General features: G+C 50.1%; 1 protein-coding gene across 2 annotated transcripts; it reads left to right on the forward strand.

The window, feature by feature from the left end:
- Positions 1-2699: 2699 nt before the first annotated feature.
- On the forward strand, positions 2700-7180 carry LOC123495169 (F-box protein At5g07610-like). Of its 2 annotated transcripts, none has more exons than XM_073507522.1 (4): positions 2700-3165; positions 3266-3361; positions 3587-3659; positions 5837-7180. In XM_073507522.1, the coding sequence occupies exons 3-4, from the start codon at positions 3610-3612 to the stop codon at positions 6801-6803; spliced, it is 1017 nt and encodes a 338-aa protein (XP_073363623.1). In that variant the 5' UTR covers positions 2700-3165; positions 3266-3361; positions 3587-3609; the 3' UTR covers positions 6804-7180. The 2 variants fall into 2 exon arrangements, with proteins under 2 accessions (XP_073363623.1, XP_073363627.1); XM_073507526.1 differs by having other exon boundaries at positions 2716-3165; positions 3587-3652; positions 5831-7180.
- The last annotated feature ends 12429 nt before the right edge of the window (positions 7181-19609 follow it).

Raw genomic sequence — 19609 nt, forward strand, 5'->3', positions numbered from 1 at the left:
GGCAACGCGCGCCATCAGTAATCTAGTAAAAGCTTAACAAGAGGCAATAAGGGAATCCAACTAGAGATAATTAATGGACTATTTAGAATTTTAATTTCTCATGAAAAGACATACCACATAGCGACTAGATAATCTTGTAATATCAATACTAGATGGTATTACTCATGTACACATGTTTTAGGATTGTGAGGTGCACAAGGCACATCACTCCCCCACAATGGGACATTCCATTAATCTCTCACAAGAGCCAGCTAAGAAACAAACAAGATGCACAAAGGCTCAACGAACGACACACATGTACATGAAGTGCAAACCAACATACACATACTTGATTACTCAAGATAAGCAATTTGGAGACACAACATATACAAACACATGCAAGAAACAAAACCAAAACATGCAAAGGGGCAAGTAACTTTCAATGTAAACAATTTAAGTACAAGTTACTGGAAGAAGGCACATTGGATATAGTATAGACACTTGATAACCCAGTTGACTTGGCTTGAGACAATAAGAATGATGAAGTCCCCTTAATTCTTCATAATGTAGCCAAGTCTCCAATGCCCTCCAACAACACCTATTAATCAAATTTGAGATTGTTGGTCCCCAACCAAGTTGGGTCCTAAGAGGTTAGTCACAATAGGCTTGGCAACCCAAATGGTTCTTTTCTTGACACCACTTTGAGCACCAACAAACTTGGCAAACACATTGCCAACCTTATCCTTTCCAAGAGAATAGATATCATCAATAATAATTGGGTTGGATAAGTTACCACTAGTGCATGAAGAAGCAATGTGACCTTTCTCACGACATAGGTAGCAACGCCTACTCTTCACTTTCTTCTCATTTGATTTCTCAACTTGAGTACAACCGGGAACTGTTCATCAAGAGGTAGCATCGATCAGCTTCAGTTAGCAGCAATAGCGAAGGAATCACTCGGGTTCAGTTAACAGCAAGGGATCGACCGGGGTTCAGTAACGTAGCTAGTGCAATCGCTCTGGTTCAGTTAGAGCCCAACGCCTCGCTCGGGTTCAGTTAGAGCACAACGCCTCGCACACACGCGCGTACGTGTACGAGAGAAACACGCAAACCTCCGTGCATCGCTCGGCCCCGGCCACCCACCGTAACTGGGAACTCCCTGATATTTTCCTCGCTTCTAACACGGTTTTTTCCGTCATGGACGGCCCAAAGAATGTCATGCAGCTGCGTCTCCGGCCCGCCCAGGACGAAAATCCCATTTTCTGTCATAATTTTTTGTCATAGAAGTAGGAGCCCACCATATCTATGATGATACTGGGTTTTGTCACAATTATCGTCATAGAAGTGTCATAAGCATGACAGGTAAAAATTCGTTCGGCCCAAAATGTCACGGATGTGTCTTTTTTTGTAGTGGAGGAGGCATAGCTCGCTGGGCGGTCACGACACGACATGGAAGGCCGCAGGTCGGGCGGTGCGGCGCCCTTGTCATGGCGGGGTTCAGGTTGTGCCATATCTGGGCTGGCGGGGTGCGAGGTCAGCGGCTGGAGCATGGCGGGAGGCCCGGTGGAGCGGCGGTGGTTTGGCGAGGACTTGCAGCGGTGTGTGGCGCGTTCCTGGTGGCGGTGGCGCTGTCTGGAGGCGCGAGCGCGAGCCCATGATCAGGCAGGTGGCGGCCCTATGGACGCTCGGCCAGGATGGAGTCCTGGGGAGCAGCGAGCGGTTGGCCACCACTGGGCAGCATGGTGAGCGACGGTGCCCTCCTCCGATGGCACTGGCATGAAGTGGTGAGACGGACCTGATCGTCACAAGGCCGTCCCTTGGAGCGGGCGATGACCGTCGTGGGCGGTCATGGACCTTGCTGGAGAAGTGGGGTGGCTGCGGTTCTTCTTCCAGGCTGGGTGTTGGTGGTGTGGCCGCGGTTCCCCTTGCTGTGCGACCGGTTGTTGGTCCTTGGCTCTGCGGCTACATCAGCAAGGTGCTTGCGGTGGCGGCGGTGCGAGACTAACTAGACGTTGTTGCCAAGTCCTTGGAGGTGTGGAGATGGGCGAGACGCGGATGAAAATCTTGCACGGCTTTCGCTGGGCCGACGGCGGTGGCAACCGTGGTTGTCATTCCCCTCCTTGGAGGTGTCGCGGAGGCGTGTTCGTCATCTCCCTCGCTCTCTTGGAGTAGGTGGTTGTCTCCGGGCGAAAGCCTCGATTAGGTTGGATCGGCACGATGGCGGCGTCCTCGACGTCGTTACTCCGTTGGGAGCATTGTGTTTGGAGACACGGCTACTTCCTCGTTGTTCTACTCCGGTGCTTGCCGCTGTCCTTTCTTGATCCTCGGCGGCGCTATGTACGCCTGTCGCTGGTGTGTCCAAGACGGCGCCTTTCTCGGGTCGGAGCGGGTCCTGCCACCCACTTGCCACTTCCTCTTAGGCGATCAGAGTGGATGGTGCGTCGACAAGTGAAGCTCTGCGGAAGATGATGGTCTTTGGAGGTGTCCGGCGTTAGTCGAGACGCGGTGTTGTGTTTCAATTAGGATAGGCTCTTGCGTTGTAGTTTGCTTTGCGGTGTTGTGTTTGGCCTGTTCAGATGTGGTGTTTGTGCTATTCTCGCTGTTCGTAGTGAGTGTAGTTTCTTATAACTGAAATTCTGCTTTCTATAAAACTATGGTATGCCTAGGCGTACTCTCGAATAAGAAAAACATCAATACCTATAAAGCACTAAAGCAGCTTCCAGGTGACTCAAGCCCTCTGTTTTATATTTTTTTGTCCCATAATATAAGAGCGTTTTTGACACTACACGAGTGTAAATAATGCTCTTATATTATGAGATGGAGGAAGTATTTACTTCTATATGTATTTTTACATGAATTTTAAACCCCTTTCATAATAAATTAGTAGACTAGTCCATCTATTTTTTGTAAGTTTAAATTTCGTGAATTTGAAAGTTCGGAAAAGTTGAAGTTGAATTTCGGAAAAATATTCCTTTGAGCCAGAGGAAACAGGGCAGGTAGCCCAGCAGCCCACAACTACTCGTACACCTTCTCGCACACAGCTCTTACCTCATCCGTTACTCAAAAAAAACTAAAAAATTCTTACCTCATCCTCGTCCCCTTCTCTGGTCCTTCACAGGCGGCGACCCATCTCGTTCGCCGGCGGTGACCCATCTCCTTTGCCGCCGCCGGGAAATAAGCTGCACCGTGAGTCCTCCGTTCTGCACCTCCTCTGCCCGGCCCTCGTTATTCTCCTACGCTCCTATGTATGGTTGTACTCAAGGCCTTGCCATATTCTTTATTTCAGATCTGAGCTTATTTCCTCCTCCACGCTAGACCTCTCCCGCCATGTAGCAGCTGCCTTCTCCTAGTGCAGATCACTAGACCGCAGCCCTGCCTGCAGGTGTGCTATTTTCTTCCCCATAAGAAACGATTAAATATCTTATGAGTACCTTGTCCAAATAATTTGCTAAAAAAACTTCAGTGAATTTTATTCTCTGTGTTCCCTATGAGTTTAGGTTAAAACTGTTAAAACTACTAAGCTGCATCTTATTCTTTTGCAAAATAAGTTTGTGTAACTAAACTATTTTGTCTTTTTAAGTGTCTTTGTTTCCTTTTTTCCTTTCAGTGGCAGTAAGTTGACATAAAGACATGGACCTTCACAAGGAAGTCACTGCTGCTAGGTTAACCGATGATCTAGGGCGCATACTACACGTCATCCGGATGATGCCGGGTTGAAATAAGCCGCCTTGCCCGCCGTTGATTAGCGCCAATACAGTATGATTCAAGCCGCCGGATTCACTGATGACTGGACGTCTGGACCACGGCATGAATTCCATCCCAACTTGCACAGCCTTCAGGCACCAACGCCACATCCCACACGTGCATAACTCCAGCGAGCAGCAGCTAGCCGGCTTAGAGAACGTAGCAACGCCACATCCCACACGTGCATAACTCTAGCGAGCAGCAGCTAGCCGGCTTAGAGAACGTAGCAGCAGCCACGTCGCCGGTCACCTCACAGCAACACGGCGAGCTTGGCATACATCGTCCACGGCAGCAGCGCCGATGAGCTCCAGTGTTGCAGCAACGCCCCTACTGCGATCACCCTTTCAAGCACCATTGATGCTCCATTGCTGCACCGGCCATACTTCGCCACCCAGCTATGCTCCATTGCAGCGTCGGTGATGCTCCGACGGCTCGGCGATGCTCCATTGCAGCACCGACGATGTTTGGACGGTCCGACGATGCTTTATCGTAGCACCGGTGATGCTTCCATTCAACGCCATCGATGTTTCGACGGTCCGACCAATGCTCCATCACGGCACGGATGATGTTTGGACGGTCCGATGATGCTTCATCGTAGCACCGTTGATGCTCCCATGCAACACCGTCGATGTTTCGACGGTCCGACGAATGCTCCATCACGGCACCGGCGATACCCCGACAGCCTGACGACCCTCCATCGCAGCGCCGGTGATGCTCCATTGCAGCGTCGGCGATGTTCCGGTTGTCTGACAAATGCTTCATTTCGACACCGGTCATGCTTCATTGAAGCTCGGTGACCCTCCTGTAGCACCGCACGGCGCTCATCCCCTTTCAGCATGGCGGCGGTCAGAGAGTCGGCGATGCTCCATCATGGCACCCACCGACGATGCCCCGGCAGCCCGGCGACCCTTCTTCGCAGCACCGACGATGCTCCATTGCAGCGTTGGCGATGTTCCGGCTCTCTAACAAATCCTTCATAACGACACCAGTGATGCTTCATTGAAGCTCGGTGACCCTCCTGTAGCACCGCACGACGCTCGCAAACAACGCCGCATCCCCTTTCAGCATGGCCACGGTCGGAGAGCCGACGATGCTCCATCAGGGCACCGACGATGCCTCGGCAGCCCGACGACCCTCCATCGCTGTGCCGGTGATGCTCCATGCAGCATCGGCGATGTTCCAGCTGTCTGGCAAATGCTTCATCGCGACACCGGTGATCGGTGACCCTCCTGTAGCACCGCGCGACGCTAGCAAACAACGCCGCATCACCTTTCAGCATGGCGGTCGGAGAGCCGGTGATGCTCCATCGCAACACCGCGGCTGCACAACATCACCAGAGTTGCAGCTCCATTGTCCGCCCTATCTCGGCTGCCGTCGCCACAGGAGTCGTCGTAGAGCCGGCAATACTCCATCGTAGCACCGCCGCACACATCCCACCCTCGTCAATGGTGTCTTGTTGTTAGAGCATGCGCCGCCCTGTCGCAGCATCCAACACCACGGATGCTGCTTTGCAAACACGATTTGAAGCTCCGGAGGTCTCCTGCGGCACCAAGCGCGTCCCCGAAGCACCGCTGGACGGCGAGCCCTTGCAGTCGGGCTTGATTAGCGGCTTAGCGCGCAGCAACCGGCGCCTCGTCTGCAGCCTCGTGGCCCAGCCCCGCAACACCAGCGATGCCTGCGACGGCACAACTCCACTGCAGTGCAACTGACCTATGCTTCAATCTCCATCCCGACCCTGGCTGAATCGCGGCCGTCACAGAACCCCCGTGGCCCCGTCGGGCCTCGTGGCATCTATATGCGCGGCATGGGCGGCGGTGGCCGAGGGGTTACAGCAGGTTGCAGCATAGGTGCTCGGGGGTGGGGTGGAGTTGCGGACTTGCGGTCTGCACTGCAGCATGATTTGAGTTGGCGCGGCGGCTACAGCAGATGGCGGCGTCGTTGCCGGAGAGAATAAGAGAGACAATAGAGACAAGGGAGAGGATAAGATACGAGGTTTCTGGAGGGGTTGGAGGAGGAGATGCGCGTGAGGCCCGCAGCCACGTGTCGAGTGGAGGAGGCGACTTACTCTCCCGTGAAATCAATCGGCTGATTTAAAACGTTTCCCATTATCTAGTGGTCGATATCCTCTCGCGGCTGACGTACAAGTCTTTCTGCCGCTGCAAATGTGCTATAAGGCCTGGTCCGCCTTCTCCGCTGATCCAGACTACTGCAAGAAGCTGCCCAAAAAAGTAACCACTGGCCTTTTGTACAAAGGCCACAATAAGTCTGCAATCCCGCTTGTTAGCCTGTCCCAAGATGATGGAGAAATCGATGGAATTCTTTCTGACATGCCACAGTATGAGCATTTGGAATTTCTTGACTGCTGCAATGGTCTTGTCCTCTGTAAGTACAGGAGCAGCTATACCTCTCCAGGCATTTGTCGCTTTGTTGTGTGCAACCCAGCAACACGAGAGTGGAGGATACTTCCTGACACTCATGCTGGAACTGATAGCCGTCGTGATGCAACTATTTTGGCATTTGATCCTTCATGGTCACCACACTTCTATGTCTTCAACTTTAATCAGCATTACCACAGTCCGATGAGCAAACTTGAGATCTTTTCTTCTGATGGGTCCATGTGGCTTGTGGATGATAAATGGGATTCTTATGTAAGTGTTTGTTGGAGATCTCACATATTTCTTGATGGAGTGTTGTATGCGGAGACTACTGGACAAGACGTTTTGGTGTTTGGAGCCTTGGGGTCAATGAGTAATGGCAAACTGCCCTATCATCAGATCATTGAGAAGCCATCTGACACTTTTTATGTGGGTACTTTTACCCATGGTTGCTTTGGCAAATCTTTAGGGAACTTGCACTACGCGATGCCAGATGTGAGTGGTCACTCAATCGTGATTTGGACTCTAGATGAATATGCTCATGATCCAGGGACTTGGTATGTGAAGTGTCATATTAGTATGACAGATGCATTTGGAAGGGATGACTTTGTTTACTATGACAATGGTGGTGATGGTGGTGACAGCCACTGGTTTTGGAACTGTGATTACTGGATTCTCGCTCTCGATTTGGAGAGAGACAAATAAAGTTCTTTCTTACAACATCAGCACTGGGGAACTCAAGGAGATACGAGACCACTTTGAGCGGTTTCAATACCATGTCTATGTACCATGCTACTCAAAACTTCCAGCTCAAGAATCTTCTGTGTAGTGAATGCCGTCTTCTTTTCTGTATGCCAGTGGGACCGTTCCCTGCTTTATGTGCTGAACCACCTTGTAAATTATGCTAATCGGTGTTATAATGTGTGTCCAGGCCAAGAACCTTCCCCTTTTTATTTTGTTTGGATTCCAGGTTTTTCTACTAACCTAAAATGTTCCCAGCTTACTACCTTTTTTAAGTTCAGTATATGTAAGATTACATGTCTCTTTATGCTCCATTTGCCGTTGTGGTTGTTTTTTCGTAAGCACTTCTACTTCTGTTTGTGGATGTAAAGATCTGTTTCTTAGATATGATAACATTGTTAACACTTGAATTAGCATTACAGCCCTACATTACACCTGGATCTTTTCTTTGCGGGGCAACATGTACACGTGTACCTTATACGAAGGTAAACTTCAGTATAGCAAAGACCTATTCGTACATTTCGAATAGCAGCTGGTGGTGGTTCTCGAGTGCAAGAAGATGTGGTCTCTGGCCGGTTCTTGGGATTTCTGCCAAGCATGCATTCTGCAAGATGCAAGTCAGTCATCAAGCTTCTTCCTGTCCAAGCAATCGGCGTGTACTTGAGCCAGGAGGAGAGAGTTCAACCCATTTTCTGAACTTGAGACCTGTGGCGTTTTTTGATCCACGAAGGACCTGTGCCATTGCTCGCCTGGATGAAAGATCATTAGGAGAAAAAAGAAGAAATTCAGAGCGCGCGCGCACACACACACGAGCCATCATTTGTTGGTCGAACTGAAACCATGTGATAACTGATACTAGTTGTGCAATGAATTAATGGTGCTCACGGCATTCGACAGCAGATGACAGAAACGGCGAGCAATGAGCATGGCCAGTTCATTGTGTCGATTTTCAGCGTAATTTGCTGATTTTTCCCTCTGGCGATGTGCATGTGTTGTGCAGCTGCATATTTTTTTCCTGGGAACGTGTGGCTTCCATTTTTTCCCCTGTTTGTGCGTACCAATTCACTACTTTAACTGATGCCGAGTCTCGGTTCCTGATACCGGTGAGTTCATCAGTTCGTACTATATATCTGGGCATCTGGGGGGTCTGATGTACTATGTATTAGTAGTTTGTGAATTTTTTTTCATTCTGCCCCCCTCCTCTATGCCAACAAGCAACGTATGGACGCAACAAGCGAGAGGATTTAGGGCACGCAGGTCCGGCGGCACGCGGATCCTGTGCCATTGATCTGCGTCAAGATTCACGTATTCGGTGATGTATAGACAGAGTTCGCCTTTTTCCTTTTCTGTATAATGCATTCGTATATAATGCGGATATACCTGTTAGTGTGTTGTCGTATAGCAGTTCCGTGGCGCCCCTTTTCCCTTAACGGTGGAAAACAGGAACTAACAAATACTTATAAAACATATGAGAAAAATGATTCATCTTGCCATTGTACTGTTGTTGGTTCCTGTTTGTTCTTGTCTTCCTGTTCATTCATAAACAACATTCGCCTTTAGGCATGAATTCAGTCTGGGAGAGGAAAGAGATCATCCTGTGTCCTTACAAATTGATGGCTTCGAAGATATGAACACTCACAACAATATATTTGGTGCAAAAAAGGTACACTTTTGGACGAAGGCTCCGTTTTCTTATGTACTCATTGGTTACGATCATGTTTCTTCAAGAACAACCTTTTAACGTGTCGTACAGTTGACGAATCACTACTAGAAAAATGGCTATAGCCAATATGGACATTAATGGCGCATCATGTATGTGGTGCGCCACTGCTATATAGCAGTGGCGCACCAGATACAGGTGCGCCATTAGTAATGACACTAATGGCGCACCAGACACACGGTGCGCCATTACTAGCAAATTTTATTTTGGCGCACCACACTCTCTGTGCACCACTACTAACATTTTTTTTTCAAAACTAGTAATGGCGCACCTGTGTGAAGTGCGCCATTACTAGTTCAAACTAGTAATGGCGCACCACAACCACGGTGCGCCACTACTAACAAATTTTTTTTTTGCAAAACTAGTAATGGCGCATCCCTAACTGGTGCGCCATTAGTAACCAGGGTTACTAATGGCGCATTTTTAGGTGGTGCACCATTAGTAACCTGAGACAAGCTAGATATTTTGGACAGCCACCTACCACACTCACTTTTCCCACTTCATTCTCTCCACCTCCTCCTCCAAGCTTGTCTCGGCTGCCTCCTCCTCCTCACCTCATTTGCACCATAGATTCACCCAAATTAAGTGGTTAAATTACCTTTTTTTGATAGGTAAGTAAGGGGAAAGCTTTCTTTATGTTGTAGATCTACTTTTTTCTCCCTCCAACAACGTGCACATGCACTTTTTATGGCCTAGCTAGATCTACGTATGTTTGTGGTGTTGCATATATGTTTGTGTTTGCAGGTACCGGTATTTGAAATGCGATAGTTGCCAATATTTTGCCGGAATGTTGGTCCATTTCCGTTTCGGCGAGAATTTGGCACTATGCATTCTTTTTGGTCCTATTTTTAGGCAAAGTCATGCCAAATTTTTTCTTGGTTCTAAAATATCGTTTTGCTCTACCCCGCAGGCGACCATGGTCCGCACGATGACCGAAGGCATCGTTAATAGGTGTTTGAGCTCCGGAAGGCCGAGATGCTTCAAAAGAACGAGACGGAGATAAGATGTCCGTGTCGAAGATGCAAGCTGAAGAGCCTTATTGCAGACCCGGATTCCGGGCAGGTGCGGGACCACCTGCTCTTGCGTGGTTTCATGGATGGCTATCGGTGGCAAGGTGATGAAGATGACTATGAAGTCGTCCATGGGGGCCGGGCGAGAAATGAGGAAGGGCAGTAAGACAACCACCGCGGCGAGGGCGGGCGAGAAGACGAAGAATCTCCAGGACATGATCACGACGGTGATGCAGTACACAGTCATCATGTAGAAGATGCCGGACATGATGATGAGGAAGATCAAGACGAAGGGCATGATCATGAAGATGAACATGCCGGAGCAGACGACGATGGACCATCAATGGGCTGGGTGCAGGACCCTCATATTCAAGAGCTGCTTCTCAAGCAGACGGATAACGCAAGAGCTGCCGCCCGAGAGAAAGCCAAGCTGGATCAACTGGAGATAGACGCGGTTACTCCATTGTATGAAGGATGCAGGCCCGAGGATACCCGCCTGAAAGTAACGCTCATGGCTCTGGAGATGAAGGTAAAACACAAAATGACCGACGCATGCTTCGACGAGAACATGTCATTCTGGCACGAACGTCTTCCCAAGGGGAACAAGTGCCCGACAAGTTTCGAGGAGGCGAAGAAAATCGTGTGTCCTCTGGATTTACCGCACGTGAAATACCATGTGTACATGAACAATTGTGTCGTGGAATTGTCACGGCAGATGTCCTCGAGCTAGGACTTAGTCGTGGAGCCATCGCAACTAGGAAGCTTGAAGGGGTTAAGTGGGACAAGGAACACGAGGGTTTATACTGGTTCGGCCCCTTACGGTGAAGGTAAAAGCCTACGTCCAGTTTGAGGTGGTATTGATTAGGGTTTCGATGACCAGGGAGCTTAACTGCTATGCCTGGCTCTCGACGAGATCTTTCTTGTTCCTAAACCGCTGCCGGGTCGTCCCTTTATATAGGGAGGCTGACGCCCAGCAGCTCTCAGAGTCCCGGCCGACTCATAAGAGTGTCCGGCTCGGACTCTCAACTATCCTTGTCTTACACTACAAGCTCTACCATAACAATGATTGCAACTACGGGCCTTAAGCCGTATCCGGGTCTTAAGCCCATCTCTGGCCCACCGTCTTCAGCTTAGCGCCGGGCTTCTGGCAATGACCATATGAGTAACCCGACCCCATCTGGCGGGTGACTCTAAGGTCTATATCCTCAACATTAGGCCCCAGATTGATTTGAGCCGGCTAATGTCAATCTTCAATCTTCCATCTTCAATTTTTCGACAGAAAACCTCCGGCTTACCATTTGTGTGAAGGCCATAACCCGGCGTGACGTCATCCTCCGGACTCCGGATAGTCCGCCGTGACATCATCTTCCATTAAGTCCGTTTTTTACTCCACCAGATCCGCAACGGATCTTATCTTTACTGCCATCCCGAAAATCGAGGCGTTTTGTGGGGAGATAATCATGCCGTGGTCTCCTTGATTCTCGCGCCCACTTATGAGCTCGCCCTTATAAATAGGCCGGCCCGACGGGCTTTCAGCCACTTCTCTCTCCTTCGTCTTCTTCCTCGCACCACTGCTCCTCTGCCCGAGCTCTGCTGCTGCCGCCGCCGCAGGTCTTCTCGTCGTCACCAACTCAGGCCGCTGCATCACCCTGATCTGACCAGAGAAACGCGACGACCTCCGCGACTCTCCAGCCCCTGTAAGTCCTGCTTGCCCTGTAGAACAGATCTGCCGTACGGTTCATCCGTGTTCTTCGTGTTCTTGCTGTCACCTACGAGCCCCGGTAGTTTTGATTTTTACTTCCCTCTTTTGATCTTAGCTCTGTGTAGAACTACTGCGGTAGCTGTGTTAGCACCCATTTCTTACGTAAGTAGGCCTCCTTTTATTGCATAAGGCCTTGTTCAATGCTCAAGAACTCCCCTGCGTCTGCTTTTTAGGTCTAGAAATTTTTCTTTTGCCCGACCATTTTGATCCAAAATATTTACCGCAATGTGTGAAACCTGTTTTCACCATACTTAGTAAAAAACTGCCCTCATTGAATCATGGCGGTTTACATTTCCGGCTTAAAGAAACCACGCGCCGTAGAACCTTCCGACTTACGGGAAGCCATGCGCCGTAAAACTTTCCGGCTCACTTATAACAAGGCTGTAGACAATTTGAATTGCCCTCAAGCACATCAGCGGCTTAGATAACCCGATGTACTTAGACATATATCATTAGTCCCCTCCATAAGCCGCCACCTTAAACCTTAACCTTGTAAGTCTCCTCCGGCTCATTATTAAACCGGATATTTTTCCCTGTATCATAGGTTTCCAACAGTCACCATGCCTCCCAAAGCTCCTAAAGCCTCCATCACTTGCAACTGGATGAGGTCCAATGTCACCAATGAAACCTTAACAGATTTTGTCAAGTCCGGCTATCTGCCCAAGAAGGACGTCATGTCCTACCGTGCCCCTGACCCGTCAGAAGAGAGACCACAGCCAAAGGACGGGGAGGTAGTGATTTTTGCGGATCATATGAGCCGGGGCTTCGCACCGCCCGACTCAAAGTTTTTCAGAGACGTTCTGAATTTCTTCGATCTGCGGCCTCAGGACATAGGACCCAACTCAGTGTCCAATATCTGCAACTTCCAAGTGTTCTGCGAGGTTTACCTTGGAGAAGAACCCAGTCTGCTGCTCTTCAGAGAGCTTTTCTATTTAAACCGTCAGAATGAGTGTGCCAACGGGCCAAGTCTGGAGCTAGGCGGCATCTCCATCCAGCGGCGGAGGGACTGCCTTTTCCCTTACGCAGAGCCGCCCAGCCACCCCAAGGACTGGAATCTGACGTGGTTTTACTGCCAAGACACGTCGCCGGCTGATGAGAGTCCGTTGCCCGGCTTTCGCCCCTCGCGTCTGGAGCCGACTCACCCACTGTCAGACAAACTGACTCAAGCGGAGCGCCAACCTCTGCTCCCCACCATCAACAAGATCAAGGCTCTCCTGGGCAATGGTCTGAACGGAATCGATCTGGTCCGGGTCTGGATCTCGTGGCGGGTGATCCCATTGAGCCGCCGCCCCGGCTTAATGTGTGAGTACACGGGCCGAAAGGATGACCCCCAGAGACACAGCCGCAACGATCTTCCTGAAGATGTTGCAGAGGAGATGACCAAGGCTCTCTTGAACGAGAGCGTGGCAGACTGCGGAAGGACCGGGTTAGCCCCTTTCTGCAAGACCAACCCAGCCCCAGCGGTAAGCCGCTGACCTGAACATCTTATCTGCATATAACCTTCATCTGAATCGTTCTAAGAAATCATCATTGTATTTTCAGGCTGATGATAAATTCTGGCGGGTCAAATATGACCATGAGGCGGCCAAGAAGGCCAGAAAGGCGAAGAAACCGCCAAGAAAGCCGCCCCTCGCAAGAAAGGAAACAGGCCTACTGCTTTAGAGCTGATGCAACTAAGCGACAGCTCCGAGTCAGAGGTAACCCCTGAGCCTGTAAGTCCTTGTTGTACTTTGTTGTTTATTTCTGTCCGCCTTATCAATACTTGTTCATCAATAGGACAACACCGGAGCAAGTAACCCGGTGGTTGAAGAGGTAACGACATTTTCCTCCGACTCGGAGCCCTTGCCCAGGCTAAAAATCCGAAGGGTAACCCGGAAAGTAAGCTTTTCTCATCCTTTAGCTTATCAAGACCCTCAATTTATTTTGAAGCGACAGGTGCATGAGAGCCGGCGGCACACCCGGACCGACAAAAGCACCGACCTCTCCTCCGGGTTACCTGACGCATCGAGGAAACGCCGGACCGAGGTGATCTCAAAATTGTACCCTTTTCATCCTTTGGCAGGTGTTATACGTCAACCGCTCAACTCTTCTGACTCAAATTATCAGGAAACTTCCCCCTCTTCCGGCGACTCTATGCAGTCAAGCCTGCCGGCTTTCAAGACCGTGCCCGGGTAATGATAACCATCTCATGTTGTACTGTCTTCACTTACCCTATTGTGCTTAATCTTTTTGTCCTTTCAGTGCCCAGGCCAAGATCACCAAGAGGGCGAAGAAGTCCAAGCCGGTCGATGAGCCGGACTTGCCTAAGTCAGAGGCAGCCGCTCAAGAGCCGCCAGCTGCCTCTGCACCTGAGGCCGCTGCCCCAACCACCAAGGCAACTACAGAAGCTTCTGTTAACCCGGAGGCCTCCAGCTCGGCTCCACCAGCAGATGACCCGGACGTGGTAATCACCCGGACGGAGTTCGTTGAGCCGGGGAGACCTACCGTGCTAGCCAAGTGCTCCGCCAAAGGGGAGCTGTTAGAGTCGCGCCGGGTTAACCTGGACCTCACCGACTACTCCAACTTGAACATTGGAGAGATCGTCTCCGGCTTCGTCAGCCAAGTGCACAAGAGCCGGGACGCAGAGATTGCTATGGTGACCCAGATCCAGCAGAAATCTGAGGTAATATCCTTCTGTCCTCTTACTTACTACTTAGTTACCTGTACCATGCTAGCCCCCAAGTCGACGACTTATGATTGAGTATGTTGTAGACTTAGGTTCCGGCTTACACCATTGAACCGGCAATGTGTAGATAGAAACGTCCAATATGCATTAGCCCCCAAGTGCCAAGTGTCTTTGCTTGGAAAACGCTTGGGACTTTAAATTTGTATAATAATTGTTCATGCCATAACCCGGTAATTTATACAGGCTGCTGGCAAGAAGCTTGAGGCTGACCTTGCTGATCTCAAGAACCGGCTGAAGATGCAAGAGATGGAGACCCGGAAGGCAAACGCCAAGTTTGTGTCCAGCATCGCCGCGCAAGAGAAGCTGAAGACGGAGTTTGACGCTGAGCGGAAGGCGTGGGCCGAAGAAAAGGTCGCATTGGTGAACCGGGCTGAACAGGCGGAGAAGGCTCTCTCCGAGAAGACCGCCGAGCTCTCCGGCCTAAAGCGCCAAGTGTCCCAGATGGTGGCCGCAATCTTCGGTAAGTCGTCTCCCCGGCTTTCATCAAGTTGAGAATTTACATATCCCATAATTCATCCTTGTCGGCGGCTTATCTGACTCTGTTAAACAGGTCCCAGAAGTGCCAACCTCAACCAGAGTGTGGTAACCAAGCTAAAGGCCGTGTATACTCTGGTGGAGCAAATCTACACCGGGTCACAGCGTGCCTTGGCTGTGGTGGCCCTATCCAACGAGGTGCCGACTCACTTGGCGAAAGTCCTTCGCCGGCTCGCCGTTCTACCTCAACGGATCCAAGAGCTGCGACGGGCCTCTGCAAGAGCCGGAGCGATCGCCGCGCTGAGCCGGGCCAAGGCGTTCTTGCCAGAGTTAGACCCGGCGGACATCGCCCTCGGTTATCCATGTCTGAAGGAAGACGGCACCGCCTTTGATCAGAAGGACTTCGCAGCTTGCGTGAAGGCCGTACGCCCGGTGGCCACTCTTATTGGCAACGATACAGATCTGACCAAGTATCAGCCGGGCTACGACGCAGAAAATCAGAGGATCCCTACTCCGCGCTATGAAGCCCTCAACTTGATCCCGCCGGCTCGTCAGCACACTTTCGCCCCGGAGATTGACCCAGCCGGGTTAATTGACGAGGAAGCCCAATTCGAAGCTCTCAGCGGCATCGACTGGAAATCATCAACTTTCCAGGTCTTGGGATCAGCCGGAGGAGAAGAGAGGAACGAGCCGGAAACTTCAACTCAGCAAGCGTTGTAACTCAGCTGGTGGCTTATCAATCAATGCCTCACCCTTTTGGACTCAATGAGTCTTTGTAATAGAGTAGGACCAATACTTTATCTTTACCGTGCCATCGTGCACGCCTTGAATGTTTAAAGTCTGATGAAGTTGTCTCCTTTATGTTTCTCCGGGTCATAATCAATCCTTTGTTTTCCTTAATCTCAAAATAGTTGCCTTTAACTATCCTGCATAGAAGGACAAATCACAAGTCTCGAGGCGGCTTACCGCCCTGAGAATCATAAGTTTTAGATATATAACCCGGAATATGAATCAAAAAGGACTGGTCTCCAATTATATCCTTAATGCAGCCGTAATAACATACTTAGCGGCTTGCAAGCATACTTCCGGCTCGGATACCCCGGGTAATAAGGTTGGCACCTCACTTCCGGTTTACCTGTCTTAATAACACCCATTGTGTCCAACTAACGCTGGAAATCAAAGTTTAAACCGGCCAAGTGAGACCCAGCCGTACATACTTTGAAATGATCAGAAGAACCCTATAATGAAGCAGAAGAACCTAGGGGCTTCCGGTTCGAATACGACCAGAGACCCGGCCCAAAGGGGTTAAGCTAAGATTCGGATACGATCATATAGCCCCCAGTGGGCGTGGCGATGCCAATCAAGAGGGTACCGACAGCTATGTTCTCTTTGGTTCGAATACGACCCATGTTTGAACAGGAAGCCCCAAGTGATTTTAAGAATTGTTTAACGACGCTGATTCGAATACGATCCACGTCGGTTCCCAAAGGGGTTAAACTATGATTCAAATATGATCAAAGAAAATCTCCCAATGAGCTCGGCACTTTGCCAATCAAATGGGTATCGACAGCTATGTTCTCTTTGGTTCGAATGCGACCCATGTTTGAACAGGAAGCCCCCAAGTGATTTTAAGAATTGTTTAACGACGCTGATTCGAATACGATCCACGTCGGTTCCCAAAGGGGTTAAACTATGATTCAAATATGATCAAAGAAAACCTCCCAATGAGATCGGCACTTTGCCAATCAAATGGGTATCGACAGCTATGTTCTCTTTGGTTCGAATGCGACCCATGTTTGAACAGGAAGCCCCCAAGTGACCTTATTACCTTCGGCTAGATTCGAATACGATCACAAGCCGGAGCCTCCTTCAAGTTATCATGTTAATCTTGCAATGAAAACAACACGTGCACATTTGGAGGAGAAAAAGGACAGAGGTCCTGCTTTATTGCTTATCATAATATATACATGGCTGAGAGAAATATGTACATTATGAGAGCCGGTGGCTCAAGTGTAGTAAGGCCGAAGCTGAGCTATGTTCCACGGCCGACGGGTCTCTTCTTCCGACTTACGTGAATCTTTGTGCTCCCGAATGTCAATGAGGTAATATGACCCGTTGTGCAAGTTCTTGCTGACCACAAAGGGTCCTTCCCAAGGCGGGGATAGCTTGTGCGCATCTGTTTGATCTTGGATGAGCCGGAGCACGAGATCACCTTCCTGGAAGACCCGGGTTTTAACCCGGCGACTATGATAACGGCGCAGGTCTTGCTGGTAAATCGCGGAGCGAGCTGCGGCCACATCACGCTGTTCGTCCAACAAGTCAAGAGCATCTTGGCGCGCCTGTTCATTGTCCGCCTCAACATAAGCCGCCACTCGAGGTGAGTCATGACGGATGTCACTGGGGAGGACGGCCTCTGCCCCATAAACCATGAAGAAAGGCATGAAGCCTGTAGACCTGTTAGGAGTAGTGTTGATGCTCCATAACACGGAGGGCAATTCCTCCACCCAATAACCCGGTGTCCGTTGCAAAGGGACCAAAAGCCGGGGTTTGATGCCCTTCAAAATCTCCTGATTAGCTCTCTCAGCTTGACCATTGGATTGAGGATGAGCAACTGAGGAGACATCAAGTCGGATATGCTCTCGTTGACAAACCTCTTCCATGGCGCCTTTGGATAGATTGGTGCCATTGTCAGTTATAATGCTGTGCGGAAAGCCAAAGCGAAAGATCACCTTTTTCATAAATTGAACCGCCGTGGCTGCATCACACTTGCTAACTGGCTCCGCTTCCACCCACTTGGTAAATTTGTCAACTGCCACCAAGAGGTGAGTCTTCTTATCTTTGGATCGTTTGAAAGGCCCAACCATATCAAGCCCCCAGACCGCAAAGGGCCAAGTAATTGGGATCATCCTCAACTCCTGAGCCGGCACATGAGCCCGTCGTGAGAACCTCTGGCAACCATCACATTTACTGACCAAGTCCTCTGCATCAGCATGAGCCGTCAGCCAATAAAAACCATGGCGAAAAGCCTTGGCCACAAGAGACTTTGAGCCGGCGTGATGGCCACAATCCCCTTCGTGAATCTCACGCAAGATTTCTTGACCTTCCTCAGGGGAGACACAACGCTGAAATGCTCCTGTAACACTGCGATGATGCAACTCGCCATTGATAACAATCATTGACTTAGCCTGACGGGTTATTTGTCTGGCCAAAGTTTCATCCTCAGGCAACTCCCCCCGGGTCATGTAAGCCAAATAGGGCATTGTCCAGTCCGGTATGATGTGGAGAGCCGCCACCAGTCGCGCCTCGGGTCAGGGACAGCCAAGTCTTCCTCTGTAGGCAGCCTAACAGAAGGATTATATAGGACATCCAGGAAAGTATTAGGCGGCACCGGCTTTCGCTGAGAGCCTAACCGGCTTAGAGCATCAGCCGCCTCGTTCTTCCTGCGATCAATGTGCTCCACTTGGTAGCCCTGAAAGTGCCCAGCAATGGCATTAACTTCGCGGCGATAAGCCACCATGAGAGGGTCCTTAGAGTCCCACTTGCCTGATACTTGTTGAGCCACCAAGTCCGAGTCACCGAAGCACCTTACCCGGCTCAAACTCATCTCCTTAGCCATCCGAAGACCGTGGAGCAAGGCCTCGTACTCAGCCGCGTTGTTGGTGCACGGAAACATCAACTGTAGCACATAATGGAACTTATCGCCCTTAGGGGAAGCCAATACAACTCCAGCCCCCGAGCCCTCCAACTGCCTGGACCCATCAAAGTGAATAGTCCAATATGTGTTATCCGGTTTCTGCTCGGGCACTTGTGACTCTGTCCAATCGTTGATGAAGTCCACCAAGGCCTGAGACTTAACAGCAGTGCGTGGCACGTATTTCAGATCATGAGGTCCAAGCTCTATAGCCCACTTAGCCACTCTCCTGTGGCCTCTCTGTTTTGAATGATATCACCAAGAGGAGCAGAACTGACCACAGTGATGGGATGACCCTGGAAGTAATGCTTAAGTTTCCGGCTCGCCATGAACACACCATAAACAAGCTTCTGCCAATGCGGATACCGCTGTTTGGACTCGATGAGCACTTCGCTGACATAATAAACCGGCCGCTGAACCGGATGCTCCTTACCCTCTTCCTTGCGCTCCACCACTATCGCCACACTGACGGCTCGTGTGTTCGCCGCCACATATAATAATAAGGGCTCCTTATCAACCGGAGCAGCAAGGACTGGAGGCTCTGCTAGCTGCTTCTTCAACTCCTCAAAGGCAGTATTAGCTGCATCATTCCAGACAAAGTTATCAGTTTTCTTCATCAACTGATATAATGGCATAGCCTTCTCACCCAAACGGCTTATGAACCGGCTTAAAGCAGCGATGCGACCCGCCAAGCGCTGAACATCATTTATACACGCCGTCTTAGCCAGGGAGGTGATGGCCTTGATCTTCTCCGGGTTAGCTTCAATGCCTCTGTCAGAAACCAAAAAACCCAGGAGTTTGCCTACAGGAACACCGAAAACACACTTGGCCGGGTTAAGCATCATCTTGTAAACCCGGAGAGTATCAAAGGTCTCCCTTAAATCATCTATCAGGGTTTCCTCCTTTATGGACTTAACCACAATATCGTCCACATAAGCATGAACATTGCGCCCAATCTGGTTATGAAGACAGTTCTGTACACAACGCTGATAAGTCGCCTGTGCACACTTGAGTCCAAAGGGCATAGACACATAGCAAAAGGCTCCAAAGGGAGTGATGAACGCCGTCTTCTCCTGGTCCTTAACTGCCATTTTAATCTGATGATATCCGGAATAAGCATCCAAGAAACTTAAGCGCGCACAACCTGCCGTAGCATCAATAATTTGATCAATACGGGGAAGGGCAAAAGGATCAGCCGGACACGCCTTGTTTAAGTCCGTGTAATCCACACACATCCGCCAAGTGCCGTTCTTCTTAAGTACGAGCACCGGGTTAGCTAACCATTCTGGGTGAAAGACTTCAACAATAAACCTGGCCGCCAAGAGCCGGGCCACCTCTTCACCAATAGCTTTCCGCCTCTCTTCATTAAACCGCCAAAGGAACTACCT

The sequence above is a fragment of the Aegilops tauschii genome, chromosome 1 (assembly GCF_002575655.3).
Source record: "Aegilops tauschii subsp. strangulata cultivar AL8/78 chromosome 1, Aet v6.0, whole genome shotgun sequence".
Lineage (NCBI taxonomy): Eukaryota > Viridiplantae > Streptophyta > Magnoliopsida > Poales > Poaceae > Aegilops > Aegilops tauschii.

What these genes read in the sequence shown, in the direction of transcription:
- LOC123495169 (XM_073507522.1), top strand. Translation starts at nt 3,610, where the DNA reads ATGGACCTTCACAAGGAAGTCACTGCTGCTAGGTTAACCGATGATCTA. An exon ending in AGGTTAACCGATGATCTAGG is followed by an intron (nt 3,660 to 5,836) that starts GCGCATACTACA and finishes CCCATTATCTAG; the next exon opens with TGGTCGATATCCTCTCGCGG.